The following is a 17,701-nucleotide window of genomic DNA, read 5'->3' on the forward strand; positions in this document are numbered from 1 at the left end:
ACCTCAGCTTGGAAGGTTCCAGGGCTGCACAGGCTGCACTGTTGCATTGCCAGGGCTGTGATTAAAGGTAACACATTAAATTAAGGATTGGTTTATAAATGTTCTATTAATATTTAATGAAAGAACAGTAGAAGCTGCTCCCTTCCTTAATAACTTATAATGGAGTCTGTAGTAAAAGGCCTCTGTAATAAATCCCCAGCAGATGATGCTCTGGCATACTGGTTAGAGCAGCCCATAACCAGGAGATGTTGGGGGTATATATTCTCCTTGCCTCCCAGGAGTGTGACTCTCATTACCCTTAATGGGAGCCTTGCAAGCTTTCCGAGGAGGGAGAACACTCAAATGCTAATCAGGGGTATTTAAGGCACAAAGCATGCAGTAAAATACCCAGGTTTAATGACAAACTGTCAAAGGATGAGCGGGCTGGGGAGCTGCAGCTCCTGCTGGAAAGCTGCGTGACAAAGCCACAGTGACCCAGGCTGTGACCGTCGGCGGGGCTGGAGTGCCAGGCGTGCCAGGCTGACCCGTGTCGGTGCTGGTTGATGCTGGCTTCGTGTCAGGCAGTGGAATCTGCTCTGGTGTAAGGAGAGCGTAAGGAAGGTGTCTGAGCCTCTGCATGAAACCACTGCACCTCCTGGAAACCGCTCTGGGCTGCTAGCCCCAGCTGTGTGCCCAGCCCTGGCTGCCCTCGGGGGATAGCTCAGGCTCAGTAGCTCCTGCGAGCAGGGGATGTGGTGGCAAATGCTGGTGTCCAGACAGAGGCTGGAGCCGTGGGGAGGGTGTGCAAGCAGCAGCTTGGGGCTGCCACCACTCCTGGCCCAGAAGCTGCTGCACCTGGGCTTGCTGCTCTCCCAGGTTTGCTTTGTTCTCCTGGGGGCAGGAACACTGAGAGCTCGGGTGCATGCGAGGTGCTGTTGATCCGAGGCAGCTCTGTGGGAGCAGCAGCCTGGCTGCTCGAGCGGAGAGGGAGCGCTGGGAAGCAAAACGCACAAGCCAGGACGTGCAGAGGCTCAGCCTCCCACAACAGCACTAATGCTCTGTATTAAGGCATAAAGTAAGATATGCCCTGTGGGACTGTGGTGAGAATTAATGTCACTCTGGGAATCCAAATCCTGGATTCCTTGCCTTTTGGTGTCTTAATTCTCAGGCTGGCTGCCTCAGACACTGGGGCAGGGGTAGGGGTGGGGGGAAGGGGATGATTTACTGTTCTGCTTGCTCATGATAAAAGCAAACTGCTGACAGCCTGCAAAGAGTCCTCGGCTCCTCGCCCCCCCCCCGAGCATGTCACCTTCCAGAATAGCTGTCACTGGCCCTGGTGCTGACTCTGGTGATGATGTCTGATCTGTGAACAGCTCTTGGCAGCTGCCTCACCTGGGCTCCAGGAGTGTGCAGCTCTGCCCTTCAGCCACTTTAGATGCAGGTCAGTCTGTCCTGCCCCACTGTGTCCTTGTGCCCAGCGTGGGCCCTGTGCCCTGTGTCAGTGCCAGCCCACGTGGACTTGCTGCTGAGGACAGAGGTGTGCAGGACTGGTGGTGCCAAGGGGACCTTGCTTCATTGTGCACTGCTGGGGACAGAGGTGTGTGAGGACTGGTGGTGCCAAGGGGACCTTGTTTCATTGTGCACTGCTGGGGACACAGGTGTGTGAGGACTGGTGGTGCCAAGGGGACCTTGCTTCATTGTGCCCTGCTGGGGACACAGGTGTGTGAGGACTGGTGGTGCCAAGGGGACCTTGCTTCATCCTCTCCCTTTGGTACTGGCTAGGAGCCAGCACATCCACCCAAGCAAATCCCATCCTGCTCCCACTCTGCTCTTGAACAGGTTTTTTAGTGCTCCACCTGGGACTCCTGCTCTGATTGCTCTGGGTGGCCCTGCTCCTGCCCTGAGCATAAGACTTAATTATCCGTAGCAGCAGCATAACTCTGGGAGCCACCATTGTTATTAATGGCCATAAAAAGAGCCATAAAACCCTGGCATGTTACATTTCTTATAATCTATGGTAATGAGGAGCAATTTGTTTCACCTTTTTGGTTTTGACCTCCTCCTCTGCCTCTGCAGGTCGCTCTGTGGCTGTGCTCCCCTGCACCCCACGTAACCTGGGGGTTCTCTCCCCTCCCTGCCCTCCCAAGCAGCTCCCTGTGCGCTGTCCCTCACAGCGTGGGTGCTGCAGGTACAAGTGTGGTTTGCATACCTGAGGACAGGATGTGGACCGTGTGGAGGTGGCTTTGTCTGTCTCCTGCTCTCAGGTGTTACTGGCTGTGGTATTCAGCTGGGATTTTGGGTTTGGTGGTCCTCCCAAAGGCAGACCCAGGCTGTCTGGGTGCCATGCTCTGCCACATCCAGTGAGCCCTGGATTCCCACAGTGTCTCAGACCTCTTTTTGGAGGGAGATGAGCGACTCAGGAGGCTGATTGAAAAGCAGTCTGGCATTTCTGGTGATTTAAAGCAGCTCCTGAGCTCTAGAGCTTGTCTCCCAATGTGGGGACAGTTGGAGGGAGCTTAGGGGTACCTGTGCCAGGGAGGGCAGGACAAGAAATATTGGCCTGCTGGGATGAAGGTGGTGGTTATCTGTGTGCAGTCATTCCATCCTTACCTGCCAGCCTTGCCCTGCTTAGAAGCTGACCACAGCCCTAGTCCTGGGGTAGAAAGGGCAGAGTGGGGGAGCAGCTGCTGGGAGCTTGCTGCTCTGGAAGAGCTGTTGGGTTGGGCTGGTGGTGGGAGGCAGAAGCTGCTCCTCTGCTGCTCTTGCCACTTGGTTAGAAATGCTGCTCACAGGTACTGGGGGGAGTGTGGCTGTGTGCACTCCTGGGTTCATGGAGGGCTCTGCCCCATCCCAGCAGCTGGTTCACCAGAGCTGTGCACAGGCATGAGGACTCTGAGCATGGTGAGGAGTCTGCAGGGAAGTGACACCTCTTGAAGGGGATGGCTCTTGTTAGCAGAGCTGAATGATCACAAGCCCTTTCCAGAGCCTAGTGCACAAACCTCAGCTGGTTTGGGACCTCCTGAGGCTACAGCCATGGGTACTGCTGCACAGCTTCCTGGCTTTGGGCTTTGTGGCATGGAGCACTCTTGACTCCAGCTGGAAGGTGCCTTGTCTAGAGGGTCTCTGAGGATGTGGCTATCAGAGCCTGTAGTGATGGGCTTCCTGCAAGGCACTTACCTGCTGAGTGCTTTGTCCTGCTTTGTTTTCATGACCCAAAGAGTGTCTGCTGTTTGAGCAGGTTGGATGGCATTTATGTGGTGCTCTAAGTGTCCCTTTGCCTGGTAATTCCACTGATTCATCAGGCTCATGCTGGAAAGCTCCATGTGCCTGGTACCAGCAGGTGTGCTGTGTGTGTGTATCATTCAGCTCTAACAGATGCTGACAAGAGCTGGGGAGATGAGCCTGAGCTGAAGGTGGTTCTTGCTGGTTAGCAGTGTCTGGGAAGGATAAAGTTTGGCAGTTGTCCTGCCTGGGAAAGGAGGAGATGACAGCAAGGACTCTCTCATGTTCTACACAGCACTGGAGGTCTCTGCCTCCTCTGTCTCTGCATCCTGAGAACAGGGTCTGCTACCAGGGTGCTGCTGCTCTTGCAGAGCCTCTGGGGCTCAGGGTTTGGGACCAGAGGCTGTCCTGGCTCGAGGAGATGGAACCATGCAAGTTTGCTGCTGGTGGGTGTTTAAGGCAACAATTGTAGTGGCATGTGCAAGGAATTGGTGTTGGGGTATGTTTGGAGACCCTGGTTTTTCCAAGGCCTCTAGGCAAATGGGCAGTGGTGCCTCAGCCTGACAGACAAAACCAGCCTGACACTTGTGGGAGCAGCCTGGAGCAGCCCATCAGATCCAGGGGGAGTAGCTTGCTCAGTGACTGTCCTACTGGGGCTCCCAGGGCATGGGGCAGCTCACCTGCACCAGACCTCACTGATCCATGCTGGAGAAACAGCAGCATCTTGGCAGGAGGTGGCTTGTGCTCAGCCTGCACACCTGCCCCAGGCAGGGCTTTGCCTGCCTCATGCCTTTGGAAGCAGCAGAGCCAGCTGGGGCCATTTGCCTGCTCCGCACGTGCCGGGCGGCCTGGACTTGCTCCTTGCTGGGATGAGTGACCTTGGAGGTGTTCTGGGAAGCGCCTGAGCACTCCCTCCCCATCCTGCCTGGTGTATTGTGAGCTATATCACTGCAAGCAGCTCAGTGGAGTCATTACTGCCTCAGTGAATGCAGGAGCTTCTTCCCTCTCATCCCAATTCATCACTATTGTGCTGACATGAATCATTTTCATTATAAAACGCTTCAGACCCTGTTAATTAACAGAATTGCTTAAACTTCACTGAGCTACTGCATGCCCAGAAATAACAGTTGGTATTCACAGTGGAGTGGCAGGAGAGGGCCATCTGCACGACCAGCTGAGGCCAGCCCAGAGCAGCCCTGGGTGCTGTGCAGGGCCAGGTCTGCTCTCCCGTGGGAGGTTCCAGCTCTCCTGGGACGTGTGCCTGGAGGCACCTTGGTCACCCCCTTCTGGCCCCCTCGGATGAGGTGGGGGTGGGGCTCCTGGCCAAATGGCTTCCTCTGAGCAGACCCAGGATGAGCAAGGCAGCTGGTGCAGACCCTGGCCCCCACCCTGCCTTCCCTGCAGGGGCTGGGATGCTCCCCAGCAGAAACTCTGCAGTGCTCCATGCTACATCTCAGCTGCACACCCACCAGGAGCGTGGCCCCTGGCAATCGAGGGACAGGAGGGCTGAGAGTTACCCAAGTGATGCTGGAAGTGCTGCAGAGCTGGTGGGTGAGGCAGAGTCTCCTCTCCAGACGTTGGGGCTGAAGGCAGTGGAAGCCCAGGAAACTGAAGCACTGAGATGGCAGAGGGGCAAGGGAAGCTGGGTGCAGTTATGGCTGCCCATGAGGCCTGGGGTGCTGCAGGGATCTGAGACAGTTGTTATGCCTTTGTAACAAATCCTAACAGGGGTAACTGTTGGCATAATTGCTAGCTTCAGAAAACAAGGAGGGATAAATGTCTTCAGAGCCTGCAGAACAGCCTTGCCAGCTCCTGCTGAACTCATAATGTCATGCAAAGGTGTAAGTGGGGAGGATTTCATCCTTCCAGCTCAGTGGCATTTCTGACTGCCTTTGGGCCACAGCACCAGCCACTCCTTGGCATGAGCTGTCCACCCACAGCCTTTGTCAGGAGATGCACCAGGTCCTGGCAGACACAGAACAGGGAAACTCTGGCAACCTGCTGGCTGTGGAGGGCAGATGCCTGGAAGCACTGGGCCGTGTCCCTGAAGCCACATCTTGTCTCCTCACAGCTTGCTGGTTCCCAGCTCGCCCCTCCCCGCACTCAGCTTGTGCTGAAGGCTTCCCAGAATCATCTGCCTGGAGCCAGGTGCCTGGATGGCTGTGGTGCTCTGTGCTGCTTGCTTTCTTCCATGCCTGCAAATGTCTTGCAAGCTGCTGGGAGCAACTGGATGGTTCTCTGCTGTCAGTTTGGTGAGGGGGGAGCTCCTTGTTCCCTCTAGGTCAGGCCCCCCTCTCTAGGGACCCCCACCACACAGCCAGGATGAGTGGGAAGACAAAAGAAAGCTGGATTTGGCAGCTCACAGGAGGAGGAGGAGGAGGTAAAGCCAGTTAATAGCTAACAGAAAAGCCTGGAAGAGAAAGCAATTACAAAAACATCATGTCTGAGTCTGTGGGAATGTTAAACTGAGCTGGAGGGGATTTGGAGCCGAGTCTTAACTGTCCTGGGGTGTTGCTGGCATGGTGGCATCAGGAGTGTGTCCTTGTATCCCTGTTTGCTCTCCTCTGTGCCCCTGGTGCCACCTCAGGGCAGAGTCATTTCTTTCTTCTCTGTTTCCATGTGAATGAAACCCTGCTGTGGGGGGAGTCCTTGCTTCTGCTGTCAGCATGCTCTGGGGTTTACTGCTCTGTCTTTTGCCTTGCATTCCTGTGTTTTGCACTCCTGGCCGTTCCCACCAAGCCCAGCTGGCTACTGGAGACCTGTAAACACTTGTTCTTCAGAGGCTTCATTTGACAAATGCACAGAGATCCTGTAGAGCTTCGTGGTGTCCAGGTGCCCAGGCCCTGCCACGGAGCCATGTGCATCACCTCTGGGCTCCTTAACTTACAGGGATGCTTGAAAATGAGGGAGCTTGTGGAGATACATTGTCCCTCCTCCTGTTCCTGATGGGACAGGAGGGCCCTCCAGGCAGCTGTGAAATGGAGCTCGGGCTGGAGCAGCTATGCTCTGCAGGAATGCTGTGGCCAGCCAGGCTGCTGCCCAAGCAGATAAGGATAAGTGGGGCTGCCGCAGATCTGTGCCGAAGGGGTTTCGTGACTCAGCCTGGGATGTTTCAGAGCCATTCTCTGAAAACCTTCAGGCTGGCCCCAGTGCAGCCCCTGCATGAGAGCTTTCACTCCTGTGCCTCTGGCCCCCACCAACCCTTCACCCGGCCCCTGGCCTCCCTGGAGAGAAGAAGAGAGCTGGAGTTTAACCCTGTGAGAGCTGCTGGCAGCCCTCTGTGGGAGCAGCAGTCTGGGACCTTCCAGGCACAGCACAATCAGCTGCAGAGACTTGCCAGGACCATGCTGGGCTTGTGGCCATTCCTGGGCTTCAAGGGTGTTTTCAGGGCCACCTTCTGGGCTGGTTCACTTCAGGTGGTTCCCTTTGCAACCCTTGGTCAACTGCAAAGGGCTTCTCTCCCCCTCACGCTGGGACCCAGCAGATGCTGGTTGGTGCCAGCAGCGTGCTCCTATGGCAAGGGCAGCCAACAGCACCTTGGGCTGGGTTAAGAAGAGCTGAAGGAGGTGACCTGTCCCTTCTGCTCAGCACTGGTGAGATGATCTGAGTGCTGTCTGGCTCTGGGCTGCCAGCTATGAGGGACATGGCCATGCTGGGGTGAGCTCAGGGATGGGCCATGAGGGTCGGTGAGGTTCTGGAGCATCTGCCACATGCAGACAGTCTGGGAGCTCTTAGCTGGTCCTGTACAGAGCCAGGGCTTGGAGGAGCAAACCTCCAGCAGCTGCTCCCAGCCTCAGCTCATTTGCCCCTGCAGATCTCTGAGACCTGCCTGTGCTCCTCGTTCCCAGGTGTGATCCGGACGGCCGTGGCTGACCTGGACCGCGAGACGCAGGACCGGTACGAGGTGGTGATCCGTGCCACGGACATGGCAGGGCAGCTGGGTGGCCTCTCTGGCTCCACCACTGTCACCATCGTGGTCACTGACGTCAATGACAACCCCCCACGCTTCCCTCAGAGTGAGTCATGGCAGCAGGGAGGGCGAGCACTGCCCTTTGGGCCTGGCCCTGGCCCCTCGCGGGTGGTGGGAGCGATGCTCAGCCCTCAGCACAGCCTGGCACACGTCTGCCCAGCTGCTCGTGCCACCTGCAGGCTGGCAGCACCAAGATACTACAACACACAGCTCCTTGCCTGGGTGTGGATGCATCCCTGCCTGGCAGCATGACAGCAGCAGCTGCCTTGGCTGCTCGGTGCTCCGGGTGCCAGCCCAGGGAGATTGCAGGGGTGGAGCTTTCCTGAGCCCTCTCTGAGCAGTGCTGGGGGGGGAGCAGCCTTGTCCTGCTGCTGTCTCCTAGGGGCTTAGGCTGCTGGTACCTCCTGGCTGCTGCACAGAGCCTGTTACCACCCCAGTGTGAGGCATGGTGACACTGCCCAGCTCAGAGACCAAAGCTCTGTTCTCCAAGTCACTGCTAGTGACCTGTGGCTCCTGTTGTGTCTGGTCTGGGACCCTCCTCAGGCATGGGGAGGGGGTGACTCCTCCTGAAGAGAGGGGCAGTGCCATTGCTGCAGTGCAGAGACCAGCTGCAGGGGCTGGCAGAGCAGAAAAGGAGCTGAAGCTGCAGGAGGCTCAGCTCTTCATCTGCATCTCCTAGAAACTGGAAATGGTGAAGTCTGCAAAGGGTCTGAGAACACTGACAGCAGGGCAGCAGCCAAGCAGAAATCAGCCTTTGAGTCCCCTGGCACCATGAAACATTGCTGCATTCTGGACCATGGACAATGGCAGGGTTAGGGCAGCCCTCACAGTCTGAGGCTGTCCCCAGTGAGATCTGTGAAGGCTGTGCAAGAGTGGAGGGGTTTCAAAGGCAGAAGCCCTGACCCTGGCACCTTTTCCTCCTGCAGAGATGTATCAGTTCAGCGTCGTGGAAACCGCCCCCGTGGGCACTGCCATCGGGAGAGTGAAGGCAGAGGACTCTGACGTGGGGGAGAACACAGACATGACCTACCAGGTCAAGGATGAGGAGGGGATGGAGATGTTCAGGGTCACCACGGACAGCGACACCCAAGAGGCTGTCATCATGGTACAGAAGGTGAGAGATGGCAGGACAGGCAGGGCACATCCCTCCGAGGGCCCTTCCATGTGGGGACTTCTGCTGCTGCATTCCAGCTGAAATCAGCACTGCTCTGAGCACTGCTCCAGCAGCAGCAGTTGCATTGCTGTGCCTGCTGCAGGTGCAGGCCTGCCTCTGCTGCCTGGGTGGCAAAACAGAGAGGGGAAAGGTTGAGAAGGAGCAGGAGCAGCAGCACTCTACTGAGGGCTGTGGAGAGGAGTGCTTACAGCCATTATTGATGGCACCTGTTAGGGAAGAAATATGCTCACCTAATTCCTTACCTGACCAGCAGCACTTTGACAGAATCTGCTTTTGGTGGCAAAAACAATCAAGCAAACACTTGATGCAGGCAGGAAAGAGTGATGGCTCCCCGAGGCTGCTGCGTTCAGCTCTCCTCCTCTGGAGCAGTGAGAGCAGAGGGTGATGAATGCTCAGAGCCTGCTCACTCTAGCACACAGCATGCTGCCTTCCCACCGAGTCCTGCCTGCCCACACCCTGGACACCCAACTGGGGGCCCTAGAGAGCCTGGGCTGGAGGCTGCTTCTTACTCCTGCCCTCCTTGGTGCGGGTGTTGCCGATGGGAGGGCAGAGCAGAGCTCCCAGCCCCCCGCGGAGGCGCTATGGGGGAGGAGCAGGTGGCTGTGGTGTCTCTGAGGTTGCCAGGGAAGGAAGGGGCAGCAAGGGACTCCCGGGGCTGGGTATGATTAACCTTCTCCTCTTGTCCCAGCCTCTCGACTATGAGTCAAAGAAAGTGCACACTGTGGTGGTGGAGGCCCTCAACAAGTTCGTGGACCCACGGTTTGTGGACCTGGGCACCTTCCGGGACCAGACCATTGTGCGAGTCTCGGTGCTGGACGTCGACGAGCCCCCCGAGTTCCGACCCCCCTCCAACCTGATGGAGGTCCAGGAGGACGCCCACGTTGGCTCTGTCGTGGGGGTGGTCACAGCCCTGGACCCAGACACAGCAAACCATCCTGTCCGGTGAAGCTCAGCTCTTGCTTCCAGCCGCGGGCGAGGCGCGTGCGTGGCTGGGGGGCTCGCGGCTGGGGCAGAGGGGAGATGGGGCAGAGGAGGAGGAGCAGTGAAGGTAGAGGTGATGAAGGTGGTGTCCTGTGGAACAGGTGCCCGGGGGGTGAGTGGCAGCCTCTGCACAGCACAGGCATCTCACACAGGTGACAGGGACATCATGGCAGGCCGTGGGTTCCTGGCAGGGCAGCAGCAGGGTGATGCTTGCATGTCCTTGCTGCTGCCAGCGAGGCATCTGCAGCAGCGCCTGACACAGACCAGGTGAGCTACCAGCACTACAGGAGGGCAGCAATGAAGGGTGAGAGCTGAGGTGAGGCTTGGGGCTGCAGAGCCACAGCTTGGCTCTGTGCGTGCACGGGGATCAAAGATCAGAGCAGTTTCTATTTGGGCAGGGGACTTAATCCAGGCCTAGCAGCTTATCTGCACAGGACATTTCCCATTTCCAATTAATTTGTGGCTAAAGAGATTGTTACCTTGTTAAATTGTTATTACCTAAGGCAACAAAGCAGGCTTCTGGCTCTGCCAACTGGCTGGAGTGGGGAGCAGTTGAGCTGGAAAGCTGCTGTGCAGAAAAATCCTCCATGTGTGGAAAATTTCCTTGAAATGTGTGTTCTGGTGCCAGGTGACGGCAGGGCTGCAGGCAGCGGCGCTGCCTTTGCCTCCCAGAGCCCTGCAGGCAGCCAGCCCAGCCCAGGCAGCTTCAAACTGGGGCACAGCAGGGACTGGGATGTGGATGGAGGAGGATGTGGCCAATCACGTTTGGTGACGTCCCGGGGTGGCTGCTCGGGGTGCTGAGCTCCAGTGCTGTGCACCCATCGTGGGACGGGCTCTGGTTCAAGGTGGAGGAAGGGCTACCTCCTGATCTTCACAGAGATGAAGATTGAGACGTTTAGGAAGCTCAGAGAGCATTTTACACGTGGAAAGCTGCCAAGTGCAGATGCCTGGCAGCCAGCAGGGAGTGTCGTGTCACAAGGCTGGATACTGAAGGTTGTCTTTGGGGTGAATGTGAATGGAATCAGCCTTGGCACGCCAGGAGCTCCCTACCGGAGCCTTGCGCCGTTCGGACTCTTCAGTGCTGTCTTTTGGGCACTGCTCTCAAAGTGCCTCTGCTCACCTTGTCCTGGGGCTGCCCTCTCCATTTAGGCTGTGTCCAGTTTCTCTTTGTGGCCTGCCCTAAGCACGTGGCTGCTGGCTGGAGCTGCTGGGACGCGTGCAGGCTCTGGACACGTGGTGTGGTTGCTTTGGCACTCCGCTGTTCCTAGCAGTGCTACGGAACACAGATTTGATTTTCTGATCTGTAATTGTAGGAAAGGTGCCTTGGGGACAGAACTATTCTCATCCTCCTTTTTTTTCCTCTTGTTCTTTGAGCTGCTTCCCTCTGGAGCCTGTTGCATTGTTTGCAGACAGAACAAAAGCTAGCCGTGGAGTCAGGCTTTCTACTGCTGTGCAGGAGGGACTTGGAGCAGAGAGAAGCAGATTCAAGTGCTCTGCAGGAGCAAGAGGGTTAGAGCCCAACCTTTGCTGTGCAAGTGTCTCTCTTCCAGCAAGCTTAGTGCCAGACAAGGCAATGCCTCATGCTCAGGCACGAGGGCCCAGCCAAGAGAGCTCCCTGCTGCAGCTTGGGAATTGCAGTGAGCTCTCCCTTATCAGGCTTGATGCATTCAAATCCGTGTCCTCCCTCCAGCTACCCCTGGGCAGAGAGCTCATCCTGTGTCCCTCGTGCTCCCCTGTGGCATTTGGTCTCTACCCATCCACCTCTCCAGTCCCCTCTGTTCTAGCAGAGCCTGCTGCTGTGAGCAGTGGCAGCTCAGTCCCTATCTGATGCCCCTTTGGTGCTTGCCCAGACTCTTCCTGGCCATCACAGCACGTACCAAGTGGAGGCTAAGGTCGTATTGGTCACACCAGTGTGGAAGGTGCTGCTGGATTTCTCCTGCTTGCCTGTCCTCTGGCTAGCCAGGTAATTTAATAAAATACTCTGCCACGAAGGCTGCTCACAGCTTCAAAGTGGTGCACAAACATTAATCCAAGCCTGCTGCAGCACCCTGCCAGGATGTGACACTCGCCCGTCAGCAGGAGCCGGCAGTAAGTCGCCTTGCATCTCAAGTGCACTGCTCCAAAATGCAGCCACAAGAAGCCAGCACTTATACTTCACCTTTGATACATTAGAGAGCAACTGGGCTTGACAGCACAACCAGCATTTGATCCTCAGCTCCTTGAAGTTGATGTGAACCCTTTCAAGCTGCAGCAGTTCAGTGGATCCCTTTAACTTACTGATCCTTGTCTGCTGGAGGTGGAAGCGAAGATGTGGCTGTGCTGCTGCAGTGGCTGCTGCCTCCTGGACTCTGCTCTGTGTGCTGGCTGTGCCCTGTGAGTGGGGGAGAGCCACAACCTTCTGTTGTGATGAGATACATTCTCCCCTTGAGGCAGGAGGGAACAAGGATTGCCAGAGACAGCAGAGCAGAATTCAGTTCTGTCAGCGTTTCCAGGTCCTGCTGACACCGGGCTGCCAATAACAAGGTTTGGAAGTATTTTTAGCCAAATGGGAAAGGAGGTGCCCTTGGCTCTTTGTTTCCAACCCCAGGCCAGCACACAGAAGGCTGCACCATCCAGCCTGAAGCACTGGAGGCACCTTTCAGCCTGGCACTCCCCTGCCCTCCTGTGCTTCACTTGCTCATCCCACGTGGATGTGGTCGCTTGGGGTGAGAATGAATCCCTTCCAGATGAGCCAGGCTGGGTCCCACAGAGTGACCTGTTATAAGGTGTGAGGGTTGTGGGGGGCTGACTGCCCACTCCTCATCAGGCATCCCTGAGGCATGGCTCACTGCCCCTCTCCTGGCTGTGCGTGGCTGTAGAGCCCCTGGCAGGGTTTGCCCAGGTGGGAGGAAAGCTGGCACTTGGGGTGGCCAGGGAGCAGCCCCTGCTGTGGCTGCTTAGGGGGACAGACTCCCTCCATAGTGACGCTGAGGGGCTGCCTGTGCCCTCAGGGGGAGCAGACAAACCCACCTGTACAGGCAGGAAAAGCCTTTCCAAAGGCCCAGAGCTTTTTATTTCATTCCATCCTTGTTTGCTGCTGAACAAAGCCTGGAACCACTCTTATTCTTTTTTATCCCCAGAAAGAATTTGGTTTCCAGTTGGCTTTTTGGCTTCAGCTGTTCATTTCCTGGGTGCAGTGTGATTTTTCTCAGCTGAGCCATTGTGTGAGGTAGTACAGTGATAGACTGTCTGTGTGTGTGAGGCTGTTTGTATGGGAGCCTTTTGTTTTTCTCTCTGCAGTGGGAGCCTGTGCTCTGCTTGTGTGCATCCTAGGCTTTATCTGCTGTGGGAAGACAGTGCTTGGGATTTAAGGTTCTCAGAGATATTCCTGTTTGGCACTCACCAACTCCACGGGCACGTGTTGGACACGGGCATTTACAGACTCCAACAGCACAGCAAGAGCCACAACCTGCTTCCACACAAAAGAGAGGAAAGGAGAGGGGGGGGAAAACCCAAACACAACACAAACCCTTTCACACAGTGGTTGAAAAGCTCCCTGTTAACAAAACACATGGCAGAAAATGTGCTCCTCCTCGCTTTCAGGGGAGGGTGAAGGGAAACAGAACTACTTGAGAAACGCACTCACGAGAAAGCTGAGCACCCAGAAAGCTGTCGAAATTAAACAGTCGCTTGTAACACCCAAACCAACAGGCACTGCCGGCAGGGGGAGAGGGGAAGGGCTGACAAGGTCTGCATGCCAAGCAGAGCTGGGGACTGCAGTTCAGAGAGCAGGCACCAGCCAGCTGTAGGGGGAACTGAGCACACAGCCAGTCCCTGGAGCACCCAGGGATTCGCTGTTGCTTCTCCCCAGGTGAGAAGCACTGCCTGACTCCGTGGGATGGCCGAGTATCACAGAACATTAGAGCTTGGAAGGGACCTCCAGAGATCATCAGGGCCAACCCTCCTGCCAAAGCAGGAGCAGCCAGGGCAGTCTGCACAGAAATGCTTCCAGGGAGGTGGTGGAGTCACTGTCCCTGGAGGTGGTCAAGAGGAGACAGGATGAGGCACTTGGTGCCATGGTTTAGTTGATCAGATGGTGTTGGGTGATAGATTGGCCTTGATGATCTCAAAGGTTTTTTCCATCCTATCCTATCCTATCCTATCCTATCCTGAAAGTCTCCAGAGAAGGAGATCCCACAACCTGTCTGGGCAGCCTGTTCCAGTGCTCCATCACCCTCACTGGAAAGAAGTTTCTCCTCATGTTGAGGTGAAATCTTCTATGTTCAAGCTTGAGCCAGTTGTTTCTTATCACTGTGCAACACCAAAGAGAGATTGGCCTCCTCCCTTGACACCCACCCCTCAGATGTTTATAGGCATTGATCAGATCCCCTCTCAGTCTTCTCCAGACTAAACAGCCCCAGGGCTCTCAGGCTCTCTTCAGAGGGGAGTTGCTCTCCATTGGATTCTCTCCAGCAGTTCTCTGTCTCTCTTGAAGCCCAAAACTGGACACAGTATTCTAGGTGCGATCTCACCAGGGCTGGGCTGCTAGAGGTGGAGAGGCTTGTGATGGACCATAGCTGGGAAAGGTCATACTGCACAAAATGCCTGAGCACAGCAGAGAGCTGCTGGTTCTGGCTGCTGTGGCACAGGGATAGCTATAAGCTCTTGGAAGGGGAGATAAGTGTTGTGTAGAGCAGGTTGATCAGAGCTCTGAGTGGGTCGTGGCTTTGAAGGCAAGGAAGGACATCCCTGTGCTCCCTCTGTCCTCAGATCCATTGCCAGCCTGGTGCTCCAGGGCCTCCACAGCACTTTGTGCAGAGGGAGAGTGTGGCCTGGCCAACTGCAGAGTCCCAGCACCCAGAAGCAGGCTCAGTCCTGCTTTTGTGGCAAGGGCAGGCAGCACTCAGAGCTCTGTCCCCTTCCCCTGGCACAGTGTGGAGAAGGTGGCAGTTCTCTGGAGTGGTGGTGACAAAGGGACCAGATTTCTGGTTTGGTTTTGCCCTGCCATGGGCAGTCAGTCATCAGCAGACAATTTGGAAGTGAGAGAAGATGGTTTTAGCAGCAAAACAATTAGAAGCACAAAAGGTTGCCAGTAGCATGACACAGAGCACTGCCCCTCCTGCCCTCTGGCCATGCAGGCAGCCAGTGTCAGATGTTTCCAGGCTCAGGGATGTCTCCCACCTCGAACTGGGCTTTCTGCACAGCTCCTTCTTGCAGACATCTCTGTTTATGCAGCAGTGACACCAGTGTGAGCAAACCAGGGATGTTCTTACCTGAGAAGCAGGGAAGGCTTGTGGAGAGCAAAGCACCATCCTGAACTCCAGCCCTGGCAAAAAGTGGAAGGGAAGAACAGGATGTGTTGAAGGCCAGGTGGTGTGGCAGAACAGTGGAATCAGTTATGCAAATGCAGCAATTATGCTCCTGAAGAGAGATCTTAGCCCAGTTTCTGTTCTTCCTTCTAGCATTACCTTGGACTGATGTGTCCAAGTCAGCACAGCCAGCCCTCTGCCTTCCCTTTGCAGTGAGTGAGCACAGAGTGGATGAGAGGCTGCAGTGTGTGCCAAGAGAGTGTCATTGTCCCTCCTGGAGCTGGCTGTGTGCCTGGAGAGGCTGTTTCCAGCTGGGAGTTGGGCAGAAAATGCCAGGATGGCTGGAAGTCCCTGGCAGCTGGTTCAGAGGTGCCTAGGCTTGTACCTGGCTTTGTGTGGCAGATGCCCATCACCTGTGGATGCAGGGAGGGGGCAGGAAGCCAGCCCTGCAGGTGCAGAACATGCTGCACTGTGCAAGTGTGCAGGTGCAGTGTAGAGGGGTTTGGAACATTTTGCCTTCATTCCAAGTGCATGCTGGTGTGTTTTATCTCTCACCACCCTGTCTGTCTGAAAGGGAGAGAGCTAGAGAACATAACCTGGTACTGTCTAATGCTTTAAACAGCACAGAAGTGCCTTTGTTTGTGCCTTCACTAGAGCCAGAGCTGCCCAGCTGTGAGGAGAGGTACCCTCAGGGAGGACTCTCATTTGCAGCTGGTTCCCCTCAGAGCATGGGACACAAAGGCAGGAGGCCACCCATGCCTCTGTAGAGCCCTGGCATGCAGAAGGCAAGCTGCTGTTCCCCAGGTGTGAGCCTTGTGGGTGGTGGACCTGCACACCACAGCTGGTCTGTGCCAGGTGAGACAGGAGCAGTCAGGGAAGGAGCCCTGCAGCATATGGAGCTACTCCACCGTACTGAGTGTGCTCCCAGCCAGCAGCCTGCACTGCTCTGCTTCTGGCTGATGTGGCCTCTCAGCACTGTCACAGAATCAACCAGGTTGAAAAAGACCTCAGAGACCAAGTCCAACCTATTACCTAAGACCCAACACCTCCTGAGAACTAAACCATGGCTCCAAGTGCCACATCCAATCCTTTTTGAACACCCCCAGGGACAGTGACTCCACCACCCCCCTGGGCAGCACATTCCAATGGCCAGTTGCCCTTTCTGTCCTGTCTCCTCAGCTCTCCAGCCTGCTTTGTCCCTACATTTGTCTTCCTTCTGTTGCTGGACATGTGACTGAGGGCTTTTAATTTATTCACAGCCATCCCTTTGGTAATTGATCCTTTGTACTCTTTGCTGCCTTGTAATATTTCATTCCGTGGATCACTTGGGGATGTGCTGCGTGTGAAAGCTGCTGTGGCAGTAACATCATGCTGGGTTGTTTGTGATTTGGAGACCTCCAGGATTCCTAACCTATTGCTTCAGCTGGCCTGGGCTTCCCTTCCAGTCCCATCCCCACGGGGCACACATCTAATTATGGCTTGATTTGGTGTTAGATTGCTTTGCTCCCTGTGTGACATGGGCAACGGCTGGAAATGCAGGGCATGCCCCTGGGACTGACTGTGTGGGCTCCTGGTGGCATGGCTAAGGCATGGGGCTGAGCCTGAGTGTCTGCCTCCTCTTTTAGGAAGAGGTGGGAGTCGTGGCCTCCAGAGCTGGCACAGGGAGTGGGTGGACTTGTGGATGGGGCATCCAGGGAGGGAGTGTTTGGAGCAGTGCTGAAGCATCTGATGGAGAAGAATGAAAGCTTTGTGTGAAGGGTCTCTGCTGAGCAGCTGGAGCCAGTCAGAGCTGCAGGAGCTGCTGAGCTTTCTCCTGTGAAACTGGGAAGGCAAAACCAGGGCAGATCTCAGGGCTGCTGGGAATGCTGTGCTGTGCTGATTGTGAGGATCCTGGCTGCTCCACACCTCTCCGCTTCCAGGGCCCTTGCTGCAGTTGCCCAGGGTCATTCTGGACTCAGAGGAGACCTTGCTGTAGTTCAGGCTGTCTGCAGGTCTGGTTCACAGCCTTCCAGGTCTCTCTTGGGTGGGTTCCATGGCAGCATCAGGAGGGAGGGTGGTTAGTGAGGTGAGCTCCTTGAGCAGGAATGCTCTGCATTGCTCTGGGGTGGTGACTGTCCTCAACCTAGAGCTCAGAAGCTTCCCAGAGTCACTAGGGAGTTACAGCCTGTGATTTCTGTATCCCCCTATCTTGAGCATCAGGTTCCCATCAGAGCAGGCTTTTCCCCTTGCCTGAGTGCTGTTCTACTTTTTGCACTGAAAGCCGCACTTCCATTTTCCTTGAGCTCTGCTCTCGTACCTGGCAGAGGTTGGGCCTTTGTGTCCCGTGCTGCAGCAGAGGAAGAAGAATGGTGACACAGGGACAGTTCCTGGGGCTGATGGCCAGCTTGGGCTTGGCACCTGCAGCTGACAGCTTTCCCTTTTGCCTGCTCTCAGGTACGCCATCGACCGCAGCACCGACGCGGAGAGGATCTTTGACATCGATGCCAACACCGGTGCCATCGTGACAGGAAAGGTCCTGGACAGGGAGACTGCAGGGTGGCACAACATCACTGTCCTGGCCATGGAAGCAGGTGAGGTGGTGTGGTGGCTTGAAAATCCCTCCCTGCCCCCCTCCAAGTTGAATTTGCCAGCCCAGCCCAGCTGGAAGCAAATGCAAGCTGTATTTAGAAGCAGAACTCCAATCTACAAGGGAGTGCAGTGAGTGTGTGCAAAATGTCCAGGATGTACAACACTTACAGCCATTTACAGTTGATAAACAGCACAAGGACCCCATCCTGGTCAAAGCTACTAGATTCTGCCCCTCTGCCCACCCCCCTTACCTCCCTGTACAACAGGGAGAAGAGAGAGAAGCAGAGAAGTTAATACCAGAACAATGCAGCCAAGGTCAAGCAGAAGCAAGGCAATGTCTCTCCCAGAGCAAAGAAGTGAGAAGTGAAGATTGTTTAGGTACAACCACTTTGAATCCTTTATCTCTTCCAGTGGGTTTGTTTAGAATCACCTTTATTTTCCTTGTTACACCCAAGAGTGATTTGTTTACATTTTACTACTTTCTGTTCAAGATCTGGGGGGGAAGGGGAACCCCAAATT

At 55.7% G+C, this 17,701-nt stretch overlaps 1 protein-coding gene across 2 annotated transcripts in view; it reads left to right on the top strand.

Annotated features, from left to right (window-relative positions):
- Window positions 1-17,701, top strand: part of CDH22 (cadherin 22) — a 77,016-nt gene that overhangs the window by 43,082 nt on the left and 16,233 nt on the right. For both annotated transcript variants that reach the window (XM_068150148.1, XM_068150149.1), the window contains exons 5-8: window positions 7,050-7,217; window positions 8,098-8,285; window positions 9,034-9,287; window positions 17,048-17,184. In XM_068150148.1, coding sequence (XP_068006249.1) covers window positions 7,050-7,217; window positions 8,098-8,285; window positions 9,034-9,287; window positions 17,048-17,184 — 747 coding nt within the window. The remainder of the gene's footprint in view (window positions 1-7,049; window positions 7,218-8,097; window positions 8,286-9,033; window positions 9,288-17,047; window positions 17,185-17,701) is intronic.

Source organism: Melanerpes formicivorus, unplaced genomic scaffold (assembly GCF_026170545.1).
Source record: "Melanerpes formicivorus ecotype bairdi unplaced genomic scaffold, bMelFor1.0.p_v2 SCAF_19, whole genome shotgun sequence".
Lineage (NCBI taxonomy): Eukaryota > Metazoa > Chordata > Aves > Piciformes > Picidae > Melanerpes > Melanerpes formicivorus.